The sequence below is a fragment of the Phocoena phocoena genome, chromosome 3 (assembly GCF_963924675.1).
Source record: "Phocoena phocoena chromosome 3, mPhoPho1.1, whole genome shotgun sequence".
Lineage (NCBI taxonomy): Eukaryota > Metazoa > Chordata > Mammalia > Artiodactyla > Phocoenidae > Phocoena > Phocoena phocoena.
The window spans coordinates 139,013,376-139,037,559 of NC_089221.1; the positions used below are offsets into that span (position 1 = coordinate 139,013,376).

The window sequence follows — 24,184 nt, forward strand, 5'->3', positions numbered from 1 at the left end:
AACATTTAATAGATCCTAGTCAAGTTTAAGGTCAAATTTAAACTCCTCTGCCTGTATCCCATACAAGCCATACACGATTTACCACTAGACCTCACTTGTTCCCAATATTTACTATTTAGTCATTCACGTTAGTACTACTTTCTGTGAGGCATAACACTGGGGGTTAGCAGGACTGGCTCTAGGATTCAGGCTGGCTGAGTTCAAATTCATCACTAACAGCAGCATGACCTTGGGCAAATCAGTTAAGGCTGTAAGGCTCAAAGTCTCTAAAGTGAGTATATTATTATAATTACCTATCCTTGTAAGACTGTTAGGAATTTTAAATGAGATATGTAAATAATGGTCTATTGATTGTGCTCAATAAATAGTAGCTATTATTATTTTGCCTCTGAACCCTTTATCAAGCCATGCACTCTTTGTGGAAATTTCCTCTATTCTCCACCCATCTAAATTCTGTACTTCCACAAAAGCCCTAATCAGGACCCAAATGCTTGATGAAAACTTTTTTTTTAATTAATCCAATAACAAGTTAACTTTTCCTTTCTGCATTATAATCACATTTATTGACTGTAAAGTACAATTTAGCTTTTGCACACTGCTTTGTAAAGATATTTATCTTACATAAATATCTTATTTTCCTAAAGTGACGCCAAAAAACATAAAGGCACTCTTGTTTTGCATCCCTCACAGTAACAGTGCATTGCTGTTTTACAGTAAGTGTTAAGTTTCTCCTTATTTGGTGAAAGGCTGAGGAGTCTATATTATCTTTTAAAAATTAAGGTCTTCTGAAACTCAGTAAATAACACCCTCTTTCTTACGTGAATCTTGAGCCTTTTGAGAAATAAGGCTGCGGTGTAAGGGATATGGAAAATGAGAATATCATCTTTATTACTAATAATGATGGTATTGCAAAAGGTGGCTTATATCTGCAGACAAGTGAGTTTCCAGAGACTAAACACCAGTCAGATTAACCCACCCCATCAGCAGGCAGAGTTGGCTTCTCTCTGCGAGGGTGTAGACTGTCCGTGTAAAACTTCTAGCATAGAGGAACACAGCTGCATTTATGAGTCTAATGGACAGCCAGCATCCAAAATGCAGAAGACAAGAGGAAGAGGCTGAGATAGGCAAGACTGATTTCTCCTTCCAAATTCTCCTGTCGAATTAAATTATTCCTCCTCTCTCCCCTCCCCAAATAGAAGGGTGTGAGATAAAGGAAAACTTTCAGAAGTTTTACACTGGTGAAGCTCTCTTCTCATAGATGGAAACACTAAGAGAGGGGATGAAGCATTACAAAGAGCACATACTGATAATGATATTACTCCTAATAATAATAACAAATAACTTTTCTCTCTCTATCTCTGGCACCTAGCATGATGTCTCACAAAGAGTAGATGCTCGATAGAAGTTGTTAGGGACAGTGCCCAAATAAAGCCATATGCAATCAAAAAGTTTTCTCTTAAAAAATATTTGGTATACCTTTGAGTTATTGGTTCAGATTAAGTATGATCTTAGGAACCAATGATGCCTTTTGTCTTAGACAAAAGATGCACTCTAGGATTTTGGGTACACCATTAACCCTAAGATTATCATGAATCACTTTTTATTTATGGCCTTTGATCAAATATCAGGTAGGAAGAAGGGAACGGAGTCTAAACCAGTGATACCGTTTTGCCTAAAACTCTTGAACAAGACAATATCTGAATTGTTCTATCAAGGGATCAAATTAGCCATAGGCCTGCAACTGGTTTCCTAAGTGACAAGCAGAAACTGTACCTTACCACTTTGGGATTAATCATTTAAACTACATTACTGGGGAATTATCCGTAAGAAAGAGCAGTATGATTTAGAGGCTATCAAAATTAAAAGGCAGAATGACAAAGCTATTTTTCAAGACATGAAATGTAGTTTTTAAACTGAGCACTGATAAAATATCTAATTAATAACAATAACCATAACAACATTCAACACTACTGAATGCTACAATATGTTAGGCACTGTGCTAAGGGTTTTATAGATCGTATTTCTTCTAATCCTCCTGCCAACATTTTAGCTAAGTGTTATTATTACCCACATTTTCCAGAGGAGAAAAGTGACCCAGCTAGGTAGCAACTTGAACTCAGGCTGTCCGTCCTTAGAGACTCCATAGCTCCCAAGGCATTTGACTTCATCTGGAATAGAAAACAAAATTAGGACAACTCCTTAACTTTATTTTAAAAACCATTAATTGGCAATCAAACCTCACATTCCCAGGGCACTAGGTTCTGACAGAAATATCCAGGCAGCACAATCATACAGCCCTGTTTTCCATAGCGCTTAAAATGTATTAAATCAAAGCACACACAGTAATAAACGGTGCAAGCGGGAACGCTACAGTACAATATTTATTTAGGAATATAATGGATGTTTTGTCCCAGTCTTCAGAAAAAGGCTCATATTCTCTAGGGTCCTACTCTATTGAACAGGGTAACTTGGAGAGAATTTTCACTCAAGTGGTGTGGGCTAGAACACTGAACCCTGAACAAAGTGTTCACCAGAGCTTCTTATTTGTTCAGGCACTTTTCTGTGGAGTCTTCTCTTTTGCCTTCTTTTTTTTGTTTGGCTTAGTTATGACCACTTTCTCACTTTCTTCAGGTTTTCTGTCCTACCACCCTTCCAAAGAAATTGCACTTTTTCCATTCCCAGCTACCTAGAAATCTAATATAAATTTGTGTTGATTAAAAAAAAAAGAGAGAGAGAGACAATAACTTTTTTTTTTTTTTTTGAGACAATAACTTTTAATGTTTACTGAGAACTTCTGTGTTCTAGACTAGGGGTCCCCAACCCCCGGGCCACGGACCACTACCAGTCTGTGGCCTGTTAGGAACCAAGCCGCACAGGTGAGCAGCGGGCAAGCGAGCGGAGCTTCATCTGACGCTCTGCATCGCTCCCATTCCCGCCTGAACCATCACTCGATTTACCTCCTGAACCAACTCCTCTGCCCACCACCCCGGTCCATGGAAACATTGTCTTCCACGAAACTGGCCCCTGGGTGCCAAAAAGGTTGGAGACCGCTGCTCTAGACATTCTTGTAAGCTGTTCACTTGTGTTGACACTTCTCACAACAGCAAAGTGAAATAAGTATTTCCATGATCCCCACTTTATAAATTGGCAACTAGGGCATTAGAGAACATACGAAAATGACCTAAGGCCATTCATCTGGCAGAGGGACGATTCAGTTCTAGTTAGCAGACTTAGAATTTACATGTGTAACCATTATGCTCTGGCTCTACCCTCTCCTCCTTGTTCCAACTTCCTAAAGAAGGGCCTCTGGCCCAGCTTGGTCTAATGAATTTCAACCATGGGGAGAGGTCACACTATACAAGTAGCTGCTGGGAGCTGCATGCTGCTACCATGGCAATATTGCAGGGGCCATTCTCAGGATATGGGAGACCAAATACACTCTTTTTTAGGCAAGAGGTGATCATGATCAACTGCTTTATATCGGTTTTCATTTCTACTTCTAACAGAGGAAATCATGGAAATGAAAGCTAATCCAGTTAATTTTGCCCCTTGTACTTGTGTGTGTGTGTCTGTGTGTGTGTGTGTGTACACAGGCATGCTTGTGTAACTAGGTGTTCGAAAAGAGAGTATCTTAAATGAATTTGGGGATTTCATTGTCCACCATTATCACAGGTAAATAAAGCTAGCTGTAAATATGATAAACTTGTAAACCTTAGGACCTTGGCAAGTTTTGACATAATTTTTTGGAATCTTTGCCTTTGGGATATATCTTGTCAAACACTTGATGCGAAATATAGTTTAAGTTTATTTTGTATGTAACATTTGTTTTAGATTCAAAAATCTCCTTGGAGCAAGCAACAAGTGAACAAACGTTTCAGATTCATGGGAATATGGTCAGTTTAGACATCCTTGGAACCTTGGTTTACGAGAGACTGTTGCCTCCACTGCTGACCAGGCTAAAGTTGTTCAGTTGCATAAACTATAGAGCGCTGATTCCTGAGTAACAGAAATAGCATCATTATCATAGCCCTATCTCAGAAGCTTGTCTATTGTCCAGAGAAGAGAACATGCACAGCCCAGAGTAAACCCATACGCTCTGCTTCCCTAGCAAGCACTGCTACGCTGGATCTTTTCCTGATATAATCCACAGGCACCCCCCTCATTTCTCTCCTCAAGAAAAATACTATTCTAAACCCAGTTTACTCCTCCACAAGTTTTTCCTATAGCTTCCAAGTCCAAACAGTTTCTCCCTCTGTCGAATTTAACAGATGCTTAATAAATGTTTCTAAGTAAATTCCTATGCCAGGTATCCCAGTGCCTCTCATCTGACACTTCCAGACAGAGAAAACAAACAAAGTAACTTCTCCTGCCTGCAAAGATAGACTGGTGTCCTGTTACACTTTTTTTTTTTTTTTTTTTCTATCTCAATCGCACTTACCACTATGCCTGGTACATTACAGACTAACCAATAATAATTCTTAGTTACCTGATCAGTAAGGGCTCAGCAATGTCAAATGTGTGCTTTGAAAATCTTCAGTCTTTACCCAAACTTGCATTAACCCTGGGAAAAAGACAGGTAGTAAAATTCATGCACAAAAAGCCTGAACGCAGACACTATTGTTCATGTGCTAAAGACGATATGTATAAAAGATTTTAAAAAACAGCTTTCTGATGCATCAGGGTTTAGGGGATTAAGAAAACAGAGCATGATGTTTTCAAGTTAGTCTTCCTTCCGGTTTGGAGCATTCTAAGATTAATGGAGAATGTGGTAATCTTTATTTCAAACCATTGACTTCCAATTTTAGTGTCAGTGTAGCAAGTCCTGCAAAGAAGATGGATATTATTACCCCTTTCAATTTTAGGAGCTGGTAAATCACATTGCTTGTTTTCAGATTAGCAGATGTTTGTCTCTGGGTATTGCCATGAGGAATGCTGTGCTTATTCAAATAAATAGATTCCCTGGCTGTGAATGATGATGAGCTTCACACATTTCTCCTGTGTCTCACACACACACATATATATACTCACAAGCACACACTCACACACACCCGCATATTCTGCATTCTTTTCTTTTTTCTTGGAAAGTATGCAAATTACCTGAAACAATTTCTTATTTTCATAATCTTCTTCACTGTGTAGAACTGAAAATCTATATACATTATTTGTGGAAAAAAAAATGTTCACTTAGCCAAAAAGAAGATGGGATTATCACATTCACATTAGCACCAAGGATGTCTTGGGATTGGGTGTGGGGTTTTCAGAAACCATAAGAGGGCCCCCCAAATGCTTTATTTTTATAACCAGAATTGCCTAACTTAAACATTTTCCTGTATGTAATAATCTGTAACATGAGTTTTGTTTTCACTTGCAATATATTCTATCTCTTCGAGTACTGATGTGGTGCAGGTGGTGGTGGGAACAGGGTGCTAGTTTCCTTTCACATGTCTGAGGAGATACTCAGCAGAAGTTTTCTCACCAAAAAGTAATTCAGGCATTTAGATATTTTTCAAGTGATTATGTCAACCAACGATTCACCTGATACCAATATGTACAGGCCACCACAAGTTTACTTCTAGGAATATCATCTAGGTCATATTTTGCTTCTAAAGTTGCAAAAATTATGCATCGTCTGTGTAAGCCATTTGCATTGCAAAATACAGCACAGTGAACTCTTTGCCATTTTCCAAAATTACCTAGGAATATACAATAGATGTATTCTTCCGTCAAAGCTGGAAGGATGAAAGGTTAAAATTTAAAGGACCCATGACGGTACTCCGGTTAAATAACCTAATGGCAAGTAAAATCTGGACTCCGGATACCTTTTTCCACAATGGAAAGAAATCAGTGGCACACAACATGACCATGCCCAACAAGCTCCTACGGATCACAGAGGATGGGACCTTGTTGTACACCATGAGGTAAGGATGACTGTGCTTCCGTTTGTGAATTTTTCTAGACCTTCTCTTCCATGTGTAGGCAGTCAACAAGCTGATGGGCCATTGTAGAGTATCTGGTTTCCTGTTTTCCCTGTTTTTCAGCTTTAATAATTATTCTACTATGAAAACTAAACTGGCTGAAATATTATGCAAGTATTAAAGTGTTAAGTAAAATGATTAGACAAAATGAAAAAAAATGTTTACAATGTATAAGTAATGCAATATATATATATATATATATATATACATCCCCAATATGTTCTAATTCAATAGAGGAACTTCTCCCTACTATTAACATCGTGGATTCCTGCATTCCAGTAAGGTCTAGATTAAATTTCTAGAAGCTATCTCATGGTATATATCTGCAAATGTTTCTATTTAAAAAGGAGAAAAAAACCAGAAAATAGAAAAAGTTCAAAATTTTTATATATAAATTCATGTGGAAGTATACATTTTGAAGAAGTATATTAATTCACAATGATGTTAATTAGACTGAGAATATAAATATTCTTAATTTTGCTTAAATTGAAGACTACATATATATTTTTGCTCCATAAACATTTCCCCCACTTTGAGATTACTGTAAGCCCAGAATCTGGATACCAATCATTCATTTATGGATGAATGAAAGAAACATGAATTGAATAAAGGTTTGAATATTTTTAGAAAAAAAGTTGTTTAAAAACATTCCTATTTTATGAGAAATTAAGAATTATCCAGGACTTGCGACTTCCCTGGTGGTCCAGTGGTAGAGAATCCACCTTCCAGTGCAGGGGACATGGGTTCAATCCCTGGTCGGAGAACTAACGTCGCACGTGCTGTGGGACCACTAAACCAGTGCGCCACAGCTACTGAGCTCACACACCTCAGCTAGAGAGCCTGTGTGTAGCAAACTACAAAGCCCGCACGCCACAACTAGTGAGAAGCCCACGAACTGCAGCGAAAGATCCCACATGCCGCGATGAAGATGCTGTGTACCACAACTAAGACCTGACACAGCCAAAATATAAAATAAATAAAATATTTTAAAAAATTATCTAAGACTCATTCTGAAGAGATGCAGTTTTTTCATATCCAGATGACTTGTTGGAATGTTGTTTTTATAGATCTGGCCAGCACTTGGTAATTTAGACCATCCAATTATTCCTTTGGTATGAAAAGGTAATAAAGGCAACCCCTAGACTTGGCGGATTGTGTTTCGAGTGGGAGTAGAGTGATATTTTGACTTTGGAGAAAGCTGCCAGAATCCCTAGCTTTTTATACCCAAATGAAAGAAAAACTGCTTTAAGAGCCACTTTAGATAGATGTTGGACTCAACTAGTAAAAGTGTAATAGGACTGAAAGAATGAAAATTCCAGAAAAGAGAGAAAGTAGAGGATCAGTGGACAGATGTGTTGAGAAATTTCCAGATCATCTAAGCAGGATCTATTTATAGTTGAAATTTGAAATATTCTCCCCTTGTAAAATATCCTACACTTGTTTTTGAGCCTAAATCTAGTATCCTTTCCTGCCAGCTGCTAATTATCTAAGGAGAGATTTGTGTATACTGAACAGTTTATCAGTTAATAGTTCCTGATATATGTAATATTCTTCATCAGTAACTAACCTATATCCCCCTTCTCCTAAATTTCTCATCACCTTTGCTAATGTGTTACCACTTCCCTGAATAGTTTGACTTAACTATATGAGTTTAATCATTAACTTACACATTTCATATTTACTTTAATTAATATTGTAATCACTTCATGATTTTACTTGTTATAAAGCCATCTTGCCACATTAGAGTTACTTAATAATATGGGTAAATATATTTTCTGAAAATTATGTGAGGAATTTGGGTGTAAATTTTCCATAGTTCCACCAAATGAGATCAAATATATTTCAGTGAATTTCTTTCTTGACTATCCTTTTTAAAAACATAAATAGAATTCACATTCCCATTCCCATAACATAGGGACTAAAAAGAAGCTCAGCAGAGTACTGGCTTCAATTAGGCAGATTTGTAGGTAAAACTAAGTGGTTGGAATATAGTGAAATCACTTATAAAGGAGACTTTAGGTGAATGTCAGCTTCACAGAACCTGAGGACAGTTCCTCCCTCACCTATTCCTTTGTTGTCTTATGCATTTGGTGCTATATTAGGGAAGGTGGGAAGAGATGCACTTAGGAATGGAGATATTTGCCTCTCTTCCTTGTTATCCATGTCTTCTCAACCAAGGATGAATTAGTATTGTTGCAAGTATTTATTTGCTTACATCCCATTTTATTCTCAAAGGATTTGCTCTGGTAGGTGGATTAGTTGATGATGCCTATTTTGGAAAACTTTGGCAATGCTTGCCCATCATACAAAATCAGGTGTCACCTATTTTCTCAAAACAGACAAAAAAAAATGGATAGAATCCAGTCATTGTTGTAAATAATTCTTTATATTTTTTATTTTACTTTTTAAAATTTATTTATTTATTTTTGGCTGCATTGGGTCTTCGTTGCTGCACACAGGCTTTCTCTAATCGCGGTGAGCAGGGGCTACTCTTCGTTGTGGTGCTCAGGCTTCTCATTGTGGTGGCTTGTCTTTGTTGTGGAGCATGGGCTCTAGGCGCGTGGGCTTCAGTAGTTGTGGCTCATGGGCTCCGTAGTTGTGGCTCATGGGCTCTAGAGCGCAGGCTCAGTAGTTGTGGTGCACAGGCTTAGTTGCTCCGCGGCATGTGGGATCTTCCCGGACCAGGGCTCGAACCTATGTCCCCTGCATTGGCAGGTGGATTCTTAACTACTGCGCCACCAGGGAAGTCCAAGAATTCTTTTTAGATCGTTTGAATATTAACAGCTCGGTATAGCATTGCCATTTGTGTTTGTCTCTCCTGCTTTCTTAATATATTTGCTATAGTTAATAACATCCCACTTGTATTTATCAGAAAGTATCTAATCTATAGAACTTTTGTTTGTATCCCATACATCCCTTAATCGATAAGGCTGACGGTGAGAGCTGAATGTCCAATGCATTTGGAGGATTTCCCTATGGATGCCCATGCCTGCCCACTAAAATTTGGGAGCTGTGAGTAAATTTATTTTATTTTTATTTTTATGAGAGGCATGTCTTTGAGCAAGAAACCTCCAGTTAGTTATGAATGCTCAAGAGACAGATAAAGAACATCAAGAATATTTAAACAGTGATTTACTGCAAGTGCTTTCTATAAGTAATAATCTTTGACTTCACTTTTTAATATTTTTTCAGGAAGGGGTTATTCCCTATCTGTTGAACTAGAAGGAAGGGATTTAACTATTTAGTGGAAAAATTCTATTTTTGTTCAAGTAGTATTCATAAAAAACCAAATGGAGTTTGGATGCTTCTACCTCACAGATAATATCTTCTTTCCAATAAATGGAGATCACTGTGTTTATTTTATATCATTACTGACATTGGTTTGTTCTTAAGAATAATTTGACTTGTTTATCAAATGGAAATATTGGTAGGTGGCAAAGGACAATAATTAGGTCCTCTTAATAATGAAGCCTACACCCAAAGATGATGCTAGAAAAGGATTTAATTATAGTCTTAAAACAGTTCTAGATATATTTGGATATCTCATGAAGTTCATGTATATATGAATGCTTTTGAAGCTATCTTAGATAAATCACCTTTATGATAACTTTCAGGGTTTCTGCTACTTGAAAATATGCAGGCGCACACGTTAGAGGAGCCCAGAGAATGGTGGTCAGCAGAGTTAGGTTCTCTTGTCTTCCTCTACTTTTCTGCTTTTGATTATAGTGTGCGTGCATAAAGTGAGGAGGAATAATGTATTCCTGGTTTCCTGCAGGGGAGTTACGTATAAGGACTGAGTCAACCTCTTGACTAACCTAACCAGCTTTCTGTTCTCACTAGACAGGCAATCTGAGCAACTATTTTGGTGAAGGTATGATTCACAGAAGAAAAATAGTGGTAGTGTAGGAAGACAGCAAGCAAAGAAAATAGCAAAGGGCCTTCGGGTTCCTAGCAGCGCTAGTCATGGAAAGACAACTTTCTCTATTTATAAATCTCATTCTATACTGAAACCCAAGGGTAGACTACTTCAAAAACTGTCAGCTAAACAGGCCTTTGATGATAACTCCCTCCTCTCCATTTTCTTCCCCAATTTAATGTATGTTCTATACCATGAACTATTATTTTTTTCTGATTACTGGTTCCATTTTTAACGATAATATTATGTATTATGTGTTACTTGTATGCCAGGCAGTGTACTAAATATCTGTATATGCATCAGCTCATCTAATCCACAAAATAATCTTATAGTTAGGGATATCATACATCATAGTTGGCCTGAAACAGTACTGATTCATGACTAAATCCTGGTATAACTAATAGTACCTCCTTTTGGCTTCAAAACTATCTTGTTTTAGACAATTAATTTTATGTTTAGTATATTAGTTAGCTCACTCACTTTTAAGCAGTGAGTATAGCTTAAAAAAGAGGAGTTTATATTTTTATACAAGATATATGAAGGTAAGTGACTGTTGGTTAATTGCTGGTTAGTTCAGCATCTTAACAAGGATGCTGTCTTAAGACGTCCTTAGAAATTCTCCCTGATGACAAAATGGTTGTTGCAACTCCAGCCATTGCCTCTGCTTTCAAGATGAAGAGGAATAGTGGGAAAAGAAGAAAAGAGTGCCTGTGTCAAAAAAGTAAAATCTTTCCCTAAAGACTTAGCAGGTATCTTCTCACATCTTATTAATTAAAGCTGTGTCACATGACCAATGCTAAATGCAAAGGAGGCTGGGGAAAAATATTTTTAACTAGGCACATTGTCATCCTGAAGAAAATCAACAGTGAGGAGAAAACAAATAATGTCTCATATAAGAAAACTGAAATTTAAAGAAAAACAAGTAAGCTGTTTTCCACCTCAGAGCCTTTGCACATGCTCTTTTTTCTGCCTGGGTTACTCTCCCCTTGGTTTTTAGCATAGCTGGTTTTATTTTTTAAATATAGGATTTTTATTTATTTATTTTTTTGGCCATGCCTCACAGCTTGTGGGATCTTAGTTCCCCAACCAGGGATCGAACCCTTGGCCCTCGGCACTGAAAGTGCCGAGTCCTAACCACTGGACCGCCAGGGAATTCCCCGTGGCTGGTTTTATCTATCCCCTACATCTCAGCATAAATATCGGTTCCTAGGGCCTTTCTTAAAGCCCTTATCAAAACCTGTAGGTGCTCCCATCAGTCTTCTTGATCACCATACACATTTATTTTATACTATTTATCACAGAAATAATTATTAGTTTTGTTAACATTGTTATTGTCTGGAGACTGCAGACTCCATGACAGCAGAATCTGTTTTGTTCTACATTTCCTAGCACAGAGCCTAATACAATGTAGGCACTCAATAAATATTTATTGAATGGATAAAGATGATAATAATCAGGTTTTAAATGCCCCTTCAGTGTTTAAGCCTCAGAAATGATGGCCTCAGAAAAGAGGGTTTAAGGACTGTGGGGAATGAAACCTCAACATCAAAGACTTAATATTGAAGAATAGGCTCAGGAAGCATACGCTCAGTGGAAGGGAACACCATGGAGAATCACTGTTGCCTGCCAGTAGCACGGGAAGATGCAGCAGTGGTCCATTTATTGTATTGTCATTTCTCCAACGTGGCCTAACTAGCGTATTTCAGAGATAAAGAAACTGAGGCAAAAGTGAGATAAAAATGCTTTGACCCAACTTTTAAAGCAAACACCTTGCCAAAGTATCAGAGAGAATAAGGAAAACATAAGCGAGATGATTTTGCAATAATTTAGTAAAGCACTATGTAATAAATGTTCATGAGGTGCGGAAGCAACTTCATCCATATGTTGATAAGAACCAAACCTGGAAAAGCAGATGTTTTCCTTACCACTCGCCATTAGATTCTGATTGTCAGTGCTACATTACACTTTCTGCTTGTTAGGGATAACACCCTCTGTATAAGGCCAGATAACTCAAACACAGTATATATACATAAGGCAGCTGACATCTTTTAACTGCTTTCTGAGGAATTTACAAAATAAGGCTTTGATTCTAGAAGAAGAGATTCAGATTATATTCTGACAGTAAGGTCTAGGCAAGTGCTAGACGTAGTCAGGACATAATAAATGACCATCTCCTGACTGATTATCAAGCAGTGTCTTATAAACAAGGAGAAAGGGATAAATAGAAATTCAAAAGAATTCTGAACAATAAATAATTTAGAAATTATTTAGTGTACCTGCCTCATACAAATGGAAAAACAAAGGCCCATAAAACCGAAGTGACAGATGCTCTTCTGATACTGTCTATGCTGTCTCTTTAAAAAATTTTTTCTTAAGTAATCTACTGATTTATTTGAAATCTGAGCTTAATGTTTTTGACTACATAGCTGAAGACTCTTTCTAACCTTCTTTTCTTTATGCTAAATACTGTCAAATCAAAAAAGTTTTCATAGGACCTACTTTCCAGATATGGGAACAAAGAAATAATAAGATATATCACCTATTGTGGAGCTTTAGGTTGAGCTTTTAGGTGTATCTGTCTTCTATATTTAAAACAGCAAATTTCATCATGTGAATTTACTCTTCATTTTGGAAGGTTTCTATTGAGAGATGTAAACAATGAGTAATCTCTACCTTCACAACAATAGCATATTTATAGTAGATTTCATACACAATGGAGTTTCTAAAAATTGCAAATGAGACACTGAATTATATGAAATGAGAAGTCGGTGGTAACACATTTTTCTTTTCCCTCTACAAGTAAATTAGCAGCCCATTGGCAACACATGACAAGATATAAAAAGATAGGGTCCAGGGCTTCCCTGGTGGCGCAGTGGTTGAGAGTCCGCCTGCCGATGCAGGCGACACGGGTTCGTGCACCGGTCCAGGAAGATACCACATGCTGCAGAGCGGCTGGGCCCGTGAGCCATGGCCGCTGAGCCTGCGCGTCCGGAGCCTGTGCTCCGCAACGGGAGAGGCCACAATAGTGAGAGGCCCGCATACAGCAAAAAAAAAAAAAGATAGGGTCCAGCCACTGTTGCTAATGACAGTGTGATAAAGTAGCAAGAACTCTAAATTTTATGAAATGACACAAGGTTTAGAATTGGTTTCATCAATAGTTACATGACCACCAGTTACCTTTGCTTGGCTTTTGAGCATATATTAGAGAGTCTTTGCCTAGAAAATTCTTACTAACAGCAGTGGAGTAGAATGAACGCCATTCTATGTTCCTATCTTGGTTTTCCCACTAAGTAACTATGCACCCTTAAACAAGTCATTTAATGTACCTGTGCCCCAGCTTGCCATTTGTAAAATGAAATAAACTATGTGACTCTAAAAGTTCTTCCCCATTAACATTCAGTGATTCCAGGTCACCATAAACCCAGTATGTCCTCTTTGGTAAGACCCTTCCACTTGACAAACAAGAGTTTATCATGACCAGAAAAACATTTTACTGAATATAGGTACCTACAAATTTTAAGTGATATGGTTCTTTTCAAATGTGTGCTCTGGCCTCTCCAAAGGGATTTTTTTTTTAATAAATAAAGTTTTAGACCCTCCTAACAAATGCAATCATGCCACTATATACAATTCTGAAATGCTTACTTTTTTTTGTTTTTTTTTAAGTCAATGAGATGTGTTAAGTCAATGGGAGAAATCCTTTCACAATGTATATGTATAATAAATCCTCACATTGTACACTTTAAATATCTTACAGTTTTATTTGTTAATTATACCTCAATAAAGCTAAAAATAAATTAATAAATGAAAGACTACTGCAGTTAAAAGAATTTCAGTGAGGACCACCGCAATTAATAAAATAAGAAAGGCAATGACAATAAACTCCAAAATTATCTACTGTCACTCTTACATGTTTCTGAAAGAAGCCATAACCACTAAATTAATTCCTAGTATATTCTCTCAAACTTCTGAAAAAATTTGTTTAAAAAGCTATCTGATTGCAAGTTGGTTCAGGAATGATGATGGAGCAGATAGGATACCCACATAAAATCTGGGGAATACTAGCTACATTTTTCTGCATCAATCACCCAGAAACAAGTGGTCACTCTAAAGAGAATGTGGTTCAGAGAATGAGGGGCACGGGCTCACGTCTGGTTTTAGGCAGCCTCATGTTTGTGTGAAAAGGCCACCATTATTTTACATCTCATAGTATTGTACTTTGGACGAATACAAATTTGGACAAAGTATCCAAGCCAGGTTACCATGGGGTGAGGGTTGTGTCGAGCAGGGACTCATTAAGACTTCTGAGCCACAGGCATGTTTGCCTTTGAGGGCCATTCCTCCAAACATATATATTAAAAATGTATTTTAATTTTTATTTTATCTTTTAAATTTTTATATTTTATGACGATATTAATAAAAAGTTTGATTATATTCATTTTTTCTTCTGATTTAAAAAAAAATGTGAAACATGTCTGTGCCTCCTAGGTATGGAGCCTACTGTCCCTAATGGAGAAGTTGGCCAAGGGGTAAAGCTTTCACCATAAGGCTAACTTTTGCTATCATATCTCACACTCAGAAGCCCTGGAAACTGTTTTTGCTACTGCGATATCCCTTCAATGTTTATCTCTCTACATCTAAACAGAGGAGAATAGGTACCACCATTAGAACCTAAATGACGTGGGTGTTCTGTGACTAGAAATCAGAAAAGCTATGGAACTCCTTCTCTTTCTCCTTCTCTGTCTCTCTCACTCTGTACATCTCCTCGTCTAACCTTCCTGAATTAAAGATAAGGATTATGACCTAACGTCTCCTATAGGAGGATGACTAGGTTAAAGTGTTACATGACAAATAAGAATGACTGAGAAGTGGAAAGAGCTGTACGGTCCTCCTCCTCCTCTTCCTCAGCATCATGAGAGTAAATATCTATGAGAAGGATAATTAATTAAAAAGAAAGTAAAATCACACACTTTAAAAATGGAGATATCACCTCACACCGGTCAGCATGGCCATCATCAAAAAATCTACAAACAATAAATGCTGGAGAGGGTGTGGAGGAAAGGGAACCCTCTTGCACTGTTGGTGGGAACGTAAATTGATACAGCCACTATGGAGAACCATATGGAGGTTCCTTAAAAAACTACAAATAGAACTACCATATGACCCAGCAATCCCACTACTGGGCATATACCCTGAGAAAACCATAATTCAAAAAGAGTCATGTACCAAAACGTTCATTGCAGCTCTATTTACAATAGCCCGGAGATGGAAACAACCTAAGTGTCTATTAACAGATGAATGGATAAAGAAGATGTGGCACATATATACAATGGAATATTATTCAGCCATAAAAAGAAATGAAATTGAGTTATTTGTAGTGAGGTGGATGGACCTGGAGTCTGTCATACAGAGTGAAGTCAGTCAGAAAGAGAACCAACAAATACCATATGCTAACACATATATATGGAATCAAAAATAAAAAAAGGTTCTGAAGAACCTAGGGGCAGGACAGGAATAAAGACGCAGATGTAGAGAATGGACTTGAGGACATGGGGAGTGGGAAGGGTAAGCTGGGACGAAGTGAGAGAGTGGCATGGACATATATACACTACCAAATGTAAAATCGAGAGCTAGTGGGAAGCAGCCGCATAGCACAGGGAGATCAGCTCAGTGCTTTGTGACCACCTAGAGAGGTGGGATATGGAGGGTGGGAGGGAGACGCAAGAGGGAGGAGATATGGGGATATATGTATATGTATATCTGATTTACTTTGTTATAAAGCAGAAACTAACACACCATTGTAAAGCAATTATATTCCAATAAAGATGTCAAAATAAAAAAAGGATGCTTAGTAAAATTTCCGGTGTTATCACATTTATCATGACCTTCCCCTGGCCTGATATAATCTGGACCCAGGCTACTGCCTCTAACCTCATTTCAACTCTTCATTCTGGCCACATTAGTCTTCTTGTTCTTCGTTAAATATGTCAAGCTTTTACCTGCCCTGGAGGAAGAAACTTGTTAGCTCCATCTATCCAGAGTACCCTTCCCCAAGACATGGCTCCCTCTCACATTTCTGTCATGTATTTGTATAAATGTCATTTCCTCAGTGAACCTCTTTGAGTCCCTTACCTAGAATAGGCCCCATCCCCTCCATTCTCTATCCTCATATCTGTTGTATATGGCTTTACTGCATTTAACACTACTTGAATTATGTATTCATTAGCTTCTCTGCTTTTGTCCCCACTACTGCAATGCATGTTCCACAAGATCAGGCGTTTGTTATGTTCACTGCTGTATCCTCAGCAAGGTACTCAGTCCTTTGTAGATGCTTAAATACCATTTGTTATGAGTGAACTGATAACTGAATGAATCAGGAAAATGTGTCAGTTTTCCTAAACTAAGGGATACGGGCTCTCCTTTCCTAGGCTGACCTCTGGAACCATGTGTTAGAAAATATGAAACTGATAGAACACACCAACTAACTAGGAGAAGCAAAGCAGCAAAACACATGGACCATCTTCCATTCTTTCCTTTTAGATGCTTACACGAGAGCGGAAGTTGTTTATGAGTGGACCAGAGAGCCGGCACGCTCAGTGGTTGTAGCAGAAGATGGGTCACGCCTAAACCAGTACGATCTTCTTGGACAAACAGTAGACTCTGGAATTGTTCAGTCTAGCACAGGTGAGTGCCATTTAGTTACTTTAGATAGGGGAGAAGGACCAGAAAAAGGTTTTGTAAGGATGTGCAAATTCAGTTAAGTCCCTCAATGACACAAGTAGAGAGAGTGAAAATTGCACTAAACTGGGGAACAGTTGGACTGGGAGCTAGTGTAAACTCTATAGACCTGTGACCTTGAATTTGACATTTAATGCCTTTTGGTCTCTGGGGGGTTTTGTTGTTGTTTGTTTGTTTGTTTACAAAATGAAGAAGTAGTTCCATGTGATCAGGGTAGCATTGTATTTAGACATGTGAACTTTTGGAGATGAATATATGGGTTAAATCCTTATTCCTCCAGCTTGCCAGTTAATTGTGGTCACCTCACAGGGTTGTTGGAAGGAATGAATTAAATCCATGAAGAGTAATCATCACACTTCCTGGCACATAAAAAACTCTTAATAAATGTTAGCTATTAATATCATCTAGGCCCCATTTATTGTCATGATTCAATAAATCTTGGTAAATTTCTAGCGGCAATCATTACGCATAGGATACCAAAAAGCCTTTTTTTCCCCACAAATCCATTTGTAACTCTAGCCAGTGATCTTCTACAGCTAAAATCTACACTGATCACTCCATTCTGGAATTAAAAGTAGATGGACCACCATCCTTCTTGGTACTGTAACTGTTTTACCAATGAAATACTCAAAATTAGATCAGATACTATGCAGCAGCTGTATCTAAAATTTTAAACTTTTGAAGTTGCTTCAAGAAATAAGATGAGTTTAGTTATGCATGTATCCCTTTTGTGACTAAGGGATATGTGATCATAGGGTCAGATAATTATAAATAAAATTTGGATTCTAACAATTAGGAAAATGTACTCCCTTAATACCAATATTTTTAATTATGTTCAATTACTGAAAGCTTAGCAAGGATCAACAATTTTATGACTGTATCTAAAATTTGAAATTAGTTCATTCACTTTGATTTGTAATTCCTGAAAAAAAAGACAATTAAGTGACATGTAAAGGCAGAATTGCCCTTTTTCTCAGGAAAATTTCTTCCTTACGTTTCAGACTTTATATTAGGACCATGATCATTATAATCTGACGATTCTAAATTCAAGTAATAGGTCGATATATCTTACTCTGATTATTGGGTAATTGCTGCTTAACAGGATCTGTCTTTTGCTTACTTTATAGCATCCATGGCTACTCTAGAAGTTGAAATATTTATGTTTCTTGCTTTGAAAAATGGAGAAGATTTTCCCTCAGCTTTGCCTACCTTAGAAGTGCACATGGCATAGTGGGAATGTGTTAGGCTTTGCAGTGAGAAAGATGTGGGCTCAAGTCCTAGTCCTGCCTCTTAGAAGCCTGGTGACTTTGGGAAGGTCATGTATCCAATTAGAAACTCTGTTCTCTTCTAATAATGGCGAGTCTGTAATTGTGCATTAAAGATGAGATAGTATAAAACACTAAACAGAGTGTTATACAGTAGATGCTCAAAATGGTGTGCAATAGCTGTTGTTATTGTCCTGAAAATATCCCAAAACGTGGAAAATACCGAAAATTTTTCTTCCTCACCAAGTTATGTTGGAAAAGATACTAAAATGATCAGTGCTTACTTTTTAAAACTTGAATGCTATTATAAACTGATACTGTGGCAGGTGCTACAGTCAATGATAGACAAGACATATCTTGCTCTCATGAAATCTGAAGTCTAAAGGAAGACAAACACAAACTATAGTTATCAAAATGGGTGGTAAGTGTTGTGATTAACATTTTTGTGAGGGCAAGTACCTGTCTGTCTTCTGTATCCCTATGATTTACTACAGTAGATGAAACAGGAGGCACTAAATAAATATTCTGAATTAATGAATAAAAAATAAATGAATCCAGCCTGGGTAATCAAGGAAGGATTGCTGCAGGGGTTGACTTTCATTTTGTCAATCTGTATTTGTTGGGATCCAAGTAATCACTATCCTAGGCCCAGGACATTCAGAATAATAGACAAAGAACTTCCCCTCAAGAAATTCTCTCCCTACTATCATTAGAATGGAGGTTAGAGGATGTCAGGGAAATAGTATTTCAAATGCAAGAGCATGCATGCAATAGGACAAATATATACTACGGTTGCTGGGAGGAAGCAGTGCTTCCATTCTATTCTAATGCTAGTGACCTTGGTGTGTCACTGTATCCCTCTTTATATTCTAGTTCCCATGTCTGCAAAATAAGTGGCTTAATCTGATGAACTTGGAGACCTTTTTCACTTTTGGTTTCCTAAATCAGCCTACCTACATTCTTGTTACTCAGAAAAGATATACAGTCCCAAAAGGGCAATAGGTGAGAAAGAGTGGTCCAACCCACCACCACCAAGGTGGCTAGACCTCATAAGTTAGGCTCATTAAAAGTCATCATTTCGTGTTAGAGCTGCAAGTTTATCTGTACAAAATAAGAGCTTTTCCTTGTCATTCCAATAATGACATGATATGGGGGGAGGGGGGAGGAGAATAAAGCGCAAATTCTCAAATGTGGGAGCTCAGTTTGATGTATGTTTTCCCCTCCACACTAAAACCCTGAACTACCCTTCCTCTGGGTCTCCTTTAGCTCATCAAAAATACACCTTGTTACATTTCTATGAGAAGAAACAAAGATCTTTTGTAAGGTCTTCAATCCCATATTTCACAACTCCTACAGAGCCTTGAAAACATTAAGATAAATGACATTGAGTGCTATTATCTCCCTGTTTCTGTCAGAAGACTAGGAATGGTGGCAGAAAAGTACACACACATTGAGAATGATTAGATGAAAAGCATCTTCTCTTACCTTAAAATTCTCTGTGGGGAGAGAAGCAATTCAGGTCACCTTCTAGAAGGTTAGAAGGTGTTTCCCTGCTTGCGTGCAACCAGCACATGTGTGAATACTCACTCACACACACTACCAGTAACCTCTTTCAGGTCAAACACCTCTAGATCACTTCAGTGCCATAGGAGTGAAGATATGAGGCTCAATCCAATACTTGGATTTTTCTCAGTGCAAACATATTAGAGGGACAGTCTCTTCATTGGAATCTGCCATCAGTTTGGGGGAAAAAATGAGTTGGAGACTTAGTTTGAAGTGCACTTATTCACCTGGCAGAGCAAACTTGTTACAAGGACACAGAAGGATGAGTCTAGTCAGTTTTCACATCTGATGCAATTCTCTGTTATCCATTCATTTATTCACTTAGTCCTTCAACCATTTGCTCATTTACTCTGTTTGACACTGTGATCGGGCCTGGAAAAGAGAGGTGAAGGACCCATAGTTCCTGCACTCAAGAAGCTCATGGTTGAGTGATGTAAGTAGCTAATATGCATTGCGTTGTTCTAATCCTTACAACAGTCTGAGGTTGTAAGTATTATCATTATCTCCATTTTACAGATGGGACATAATTGAGGCCCAGAGAGGTTTAATGATTATTCCAAGGTCACACAGCTAGGCAGTGGCAGAGCTGGGATTTGAACTTGGGAAGTCTAGCTATAGAGTGTGTGCTCTCAACCACATGACACACTAGTAATAGGCAGGATAGACATGTGAAAATGCAACAATGTAGTATAGCATGGAGCTTAAGGGGTGGATTCTGGAGTTATACTGTGAGGTTTTGAATGTTGGTTTTACCACTTATTAACTGTGTGACCTTCCTCTGTTCATCTTTTCTCTTGTACTACTTGGAGATGATCAGAGGATCTACTTCATGAGTTACTGTGAAATTGAAATGAGAAAAATGCATGTAAACTGCTTACCAGAGTATCTGACATGTAAAAATTATATAATAAATATTAGATATTACTATTAATAGTAATGATGAAGTTAGTACAAGAAAGCTACATGATGACACCGAAGAAGACGTCATTTCTTCTTGAAGTATAAGGGAAGGCAGTTTGAAACTAGACCCCAGCCATGGCCCCCTGACTCATTCTAATATACCACAATATGCTTCCTAAGGAATTCTTTAAGGAAAGCCCACACAAAAATTATAATTGTAATTAAGGGACATGACAATGTGACTTATACAGAGATGCAAAGTTGTTAAATTTGGCATTAGGTGTAAGAATAATATCACGGCTATAAAATAAGAAGAATGTAATATAAAATGCTTTTTTTAAAACACAACAATGATGACTGGAAAGTCGTCATATTTGCCTAAGTCAATAGACAGGTGTGATCAAAGGAAACGTAGGTGAGTTTTGTCTAATAAGAATGTCTCTTCTTGGGCTTCCCTGGTGGCACAGTGGTTGAGAGTCCGCCTGCCGGTGCAGGGGACACGGGTTCGTGCCCCGGTCCGGGAAGATCCCACATGCCGCGGAGCGCATGGCCATTGAGCCTGTGCGTCCGGAGCCTGTGCTCCGCAACGGGAGAGGCCACAGCAGTGAGAGGCCTGCGTACTGCAAAAAAAAAAAAAAAAAAAAAAAAAAAGAATGTCTCTTCTCTGTGAATGACTTTTGTTTATTCTTAGAACAGATGACCAGGGAAAATTATAGGATCCTCTTTCCTAGAAACAGTCTTCTCTGGATGAGTTAAGGATGACTCTGCAGGGTTGAAATTAATGAGGAAAGCAACTGTTTTCACTGACCAGGGAGCAATAGTGGTGATCGACATTCACCAAAGGAGCCTCAGGACTTCTATTTTTGCAGCCTAATACATGATCTCCAGAGAAATAATATAACTGTAAGACGTGAAAACAGGTTTGTAGGAGGGAAGATGGAGAGGGAAACTTACATAGTCATCTGGTCAACCTAATCATATTTCAGATGAGGAGATAGGTCCAGAGGGGTTAAGTGGCCTAGAACTATAACCATTGTTTCCTTATTTCTATTTCAGTACTCTCTGAAGCAGATATTAAAATACCAGCCCCTCCCTCAATGACATTTTTTATTCCTCATTCCTTTGAAAAAGGTAGCATCTTAGAAAACACAAAATTTAGAATACTTGAAAGGAAAGTAATAGCTTTACATCCACTACAATTTTGTTAAAGAAATGAATGGCGCTAGAGAATCCATTTCTATCCTTTCTACCTTTACACTGTAAATCTGCATGTGACTCAGACTTCTTTAGAAGAACTTTCACATCTGTTATTTCATATTATCCTCACAGCATCCCAGGAAACAGTTAAGTAGCACATTATCATTTTTACGGAATAAATGAGAAAACTGAAGTCAAATAAAGTTAAGCAAGGAATTTACTCTAAGTAACCAACATTTAAGAAAGTAAAGGATGGAAGCCAGATCTAAAGAAACCCTCAATGCTGCTTTACAAAATTATATTCCTGCTTCTTTTCTTCTCTCTCTTTAATTTTGTATTGTGATGTATAAGAAATATTGTCACATCTAATTTACAAGCTTCCCTCAGGGTTACATGATGTGCAAGGATATTTGAATTACAATTCTTCTAGACTGTTAAATCAGAGGGAAATAATTTGACATGCTCAGTACATAAGCACTTGATGTCTAGAGATACTCTTTCAATCCAATTTACATGACTTTTTTGGGTTTTTTTCTTTCATTTTTAAATGATTACAATGTGATTCTGATTTTGCCGCCTTTTGCTCTCCTTATTTAAATGTTATTGATGGAAATAATCAATAAATAATATATAATAAGAATAGATAAAAGTTTTATTTGAGCCAATCTGTGGATTATAGCCTGGGAGACACAGATTCAAGAAGTGCTCTACCAGACTACAAAAATGGGGGAGGCTTATAAAGGCAAAAACTGCAAAATTACATAAGCTGTTTGTCAGAAATTATAGATGGAGCTGGCAAGAAGTAAGGATGTTTATTAAGCAAGGGTTGGTTGGGGTCTGAAATGGATGCATAGTTACATGGGGAGAAATTGAGACCATAAGGTTGCAGCTGGCAGCTGCTAGCAGATATTATTTTGAGAATGGCTGGTGGTGTCCTTGAGTCTGGTAGAGTTCAGAAAATTGAAATTCTCAGTGATACAGGAATATATCTGAAACCACATCCACAGTGGCCACCCAGATCCATTTTGGATGCCTGAACCTCAGTTATTCCATTTAGATTTTTAAATGAATTCTTTTCTTTAATGGTTAAAGTCGATGTACAATACATGCTTGACAGGCCACAAGACAGGCTGTTCTGGTTAGCAAAAAGTATCAACCAATTCGTGTATAAGCCAGAATGACTTCCCCATGCCTCAACATGTGAAAATTTCTTCCATCAATATTTTGTACCAAAACTTCTTAGATTTTGTTTAACTGAGGAAGGTGACGTCAAAAGATTTGAAGTTTTCCTCTACTTTTTCTAATTTGTTAGTGAGGAAGTGGTTTACAAAACAAATATAATGTCACATGATAGCTCCTCCAAAAAAATAATCTTGGCAGAATCTTCCCAAAATGTCACATTGTGAACAACAAAAGATGATAATGGAATATATATAGACATTCACCTTTCTGGCATTATATGACAGATGGAATTTTTTCTTTGAGCTGATGACATTTTGCAGGCTACAATTGAATGAATGGTTAGGAATGATAATGCGTACTCCTGGGAGGTGAGATGTAACCTGACTATATCTACCCAAGGCTACATTTTAGCAGAGTCCCAGGAAAAAAATGTGTCTTTTTGCATTTTTCTCAAATTTGAATCACCTGTTTATTTCAGATGACCTTGGAGACATTATCCAAGTTATCTACAGAAAATAGAAAAAAATTAGATAACATTTTATTTACCTTTCAAAAAAGAGATGCTAGTGGATGTTAATTGCAATGAGTATTCTTAAGCCTCATTCATCCCTTTTCACCATAGGTAGGTGCTGAATATTGAGGATATGTAAAGCCATGCTATACTCAAAGAACTCTCTCTCTTCTTAATTAGCTTTCAGTTTGGTGGAGGTGTATAAGTACATAAATAACTAAAATTAAAAGTATATAATATATTGATAAGTGTAAACAGAAGCTGTAAATAAATTTGAAGTTACTTAATATTGATCAGTAAATGGCAGGTGTTATCATTAATAACAATCATGAAAACATAACTGAATGTATCGATGATTTCCTACTATAGAGAGTACAGGGAGCATTTCTTCTACCAATAATTCTACCAATTCTGACTGGAGAAACAAGAAAAGAAATGGAGAAAGCAACTAAAATTTATTTTAAAACTCTTATGTAGAATGATCTTCACTAGAGCCCTTATTCTGTATTCTCCCCACAATATACTTATCACTATTTTATAATAAGGAAACTGAGGATCAGAGAGTTTAAGGCTACACAGCAAGAAAATAGCATATCTGGGTTTTGAACCCAAATTCATTTGCTTCTAAAGCTAATAAAGTGTCCCCATACAGTACATTTCTTCCTCTTCTACTATGGACTGAGCCCAACCCATATATGAACAAAATATTCGGCTATAGAAGAGGTCAAGTAGGGAATTTTGTTGATCAGATTACTGAGATATGAAAATGTGTGGTGAGACATGAGATGTGATACTGAAACACGTGTCAGAGCTAGGATGTGGAGAGTGTTGGGTATTGGTTAGGGAGTTTGCTTGTTAGTATGTAACACTGGAGACACTGTTGATTATCACATTGTGGGAAGGGAGAGTGGCTACAAGTGGCATCTAGTGGGCAAGA

General features: G+C 37.5%; 1 protein-coding gene across 1 annotated transcript in view; it reads left to right on the top strand.

The window, feature by feature from the left end:
- Positions 1 to 24,184, top strand: part of GABRA1 (gamma-aminobutyric acid type A receptor subunit alpha1) — a 60,561-nt gene that overhangs the window by 20,897 nt on the left and 15,480 nt on the right. The window contains exons 5-7 of the mRNA XM_065875395.1: positions 5,698 to 5,918; positions 8,905 to 8,987; positions 16,432 to 16,575. Coding sequence (XP_065731467.1) covers positions 5,698 to 5,918; positions 8,905 to 8,987; positions 16,432 to 16,575 — 448 coding nt within the window. The remainder of the gene's footprint in view (positions 1 to 5,697; positions 5,919 to 8,904; positions 8,988 to 16,431; positions 16,576 to 24,184) is intronic.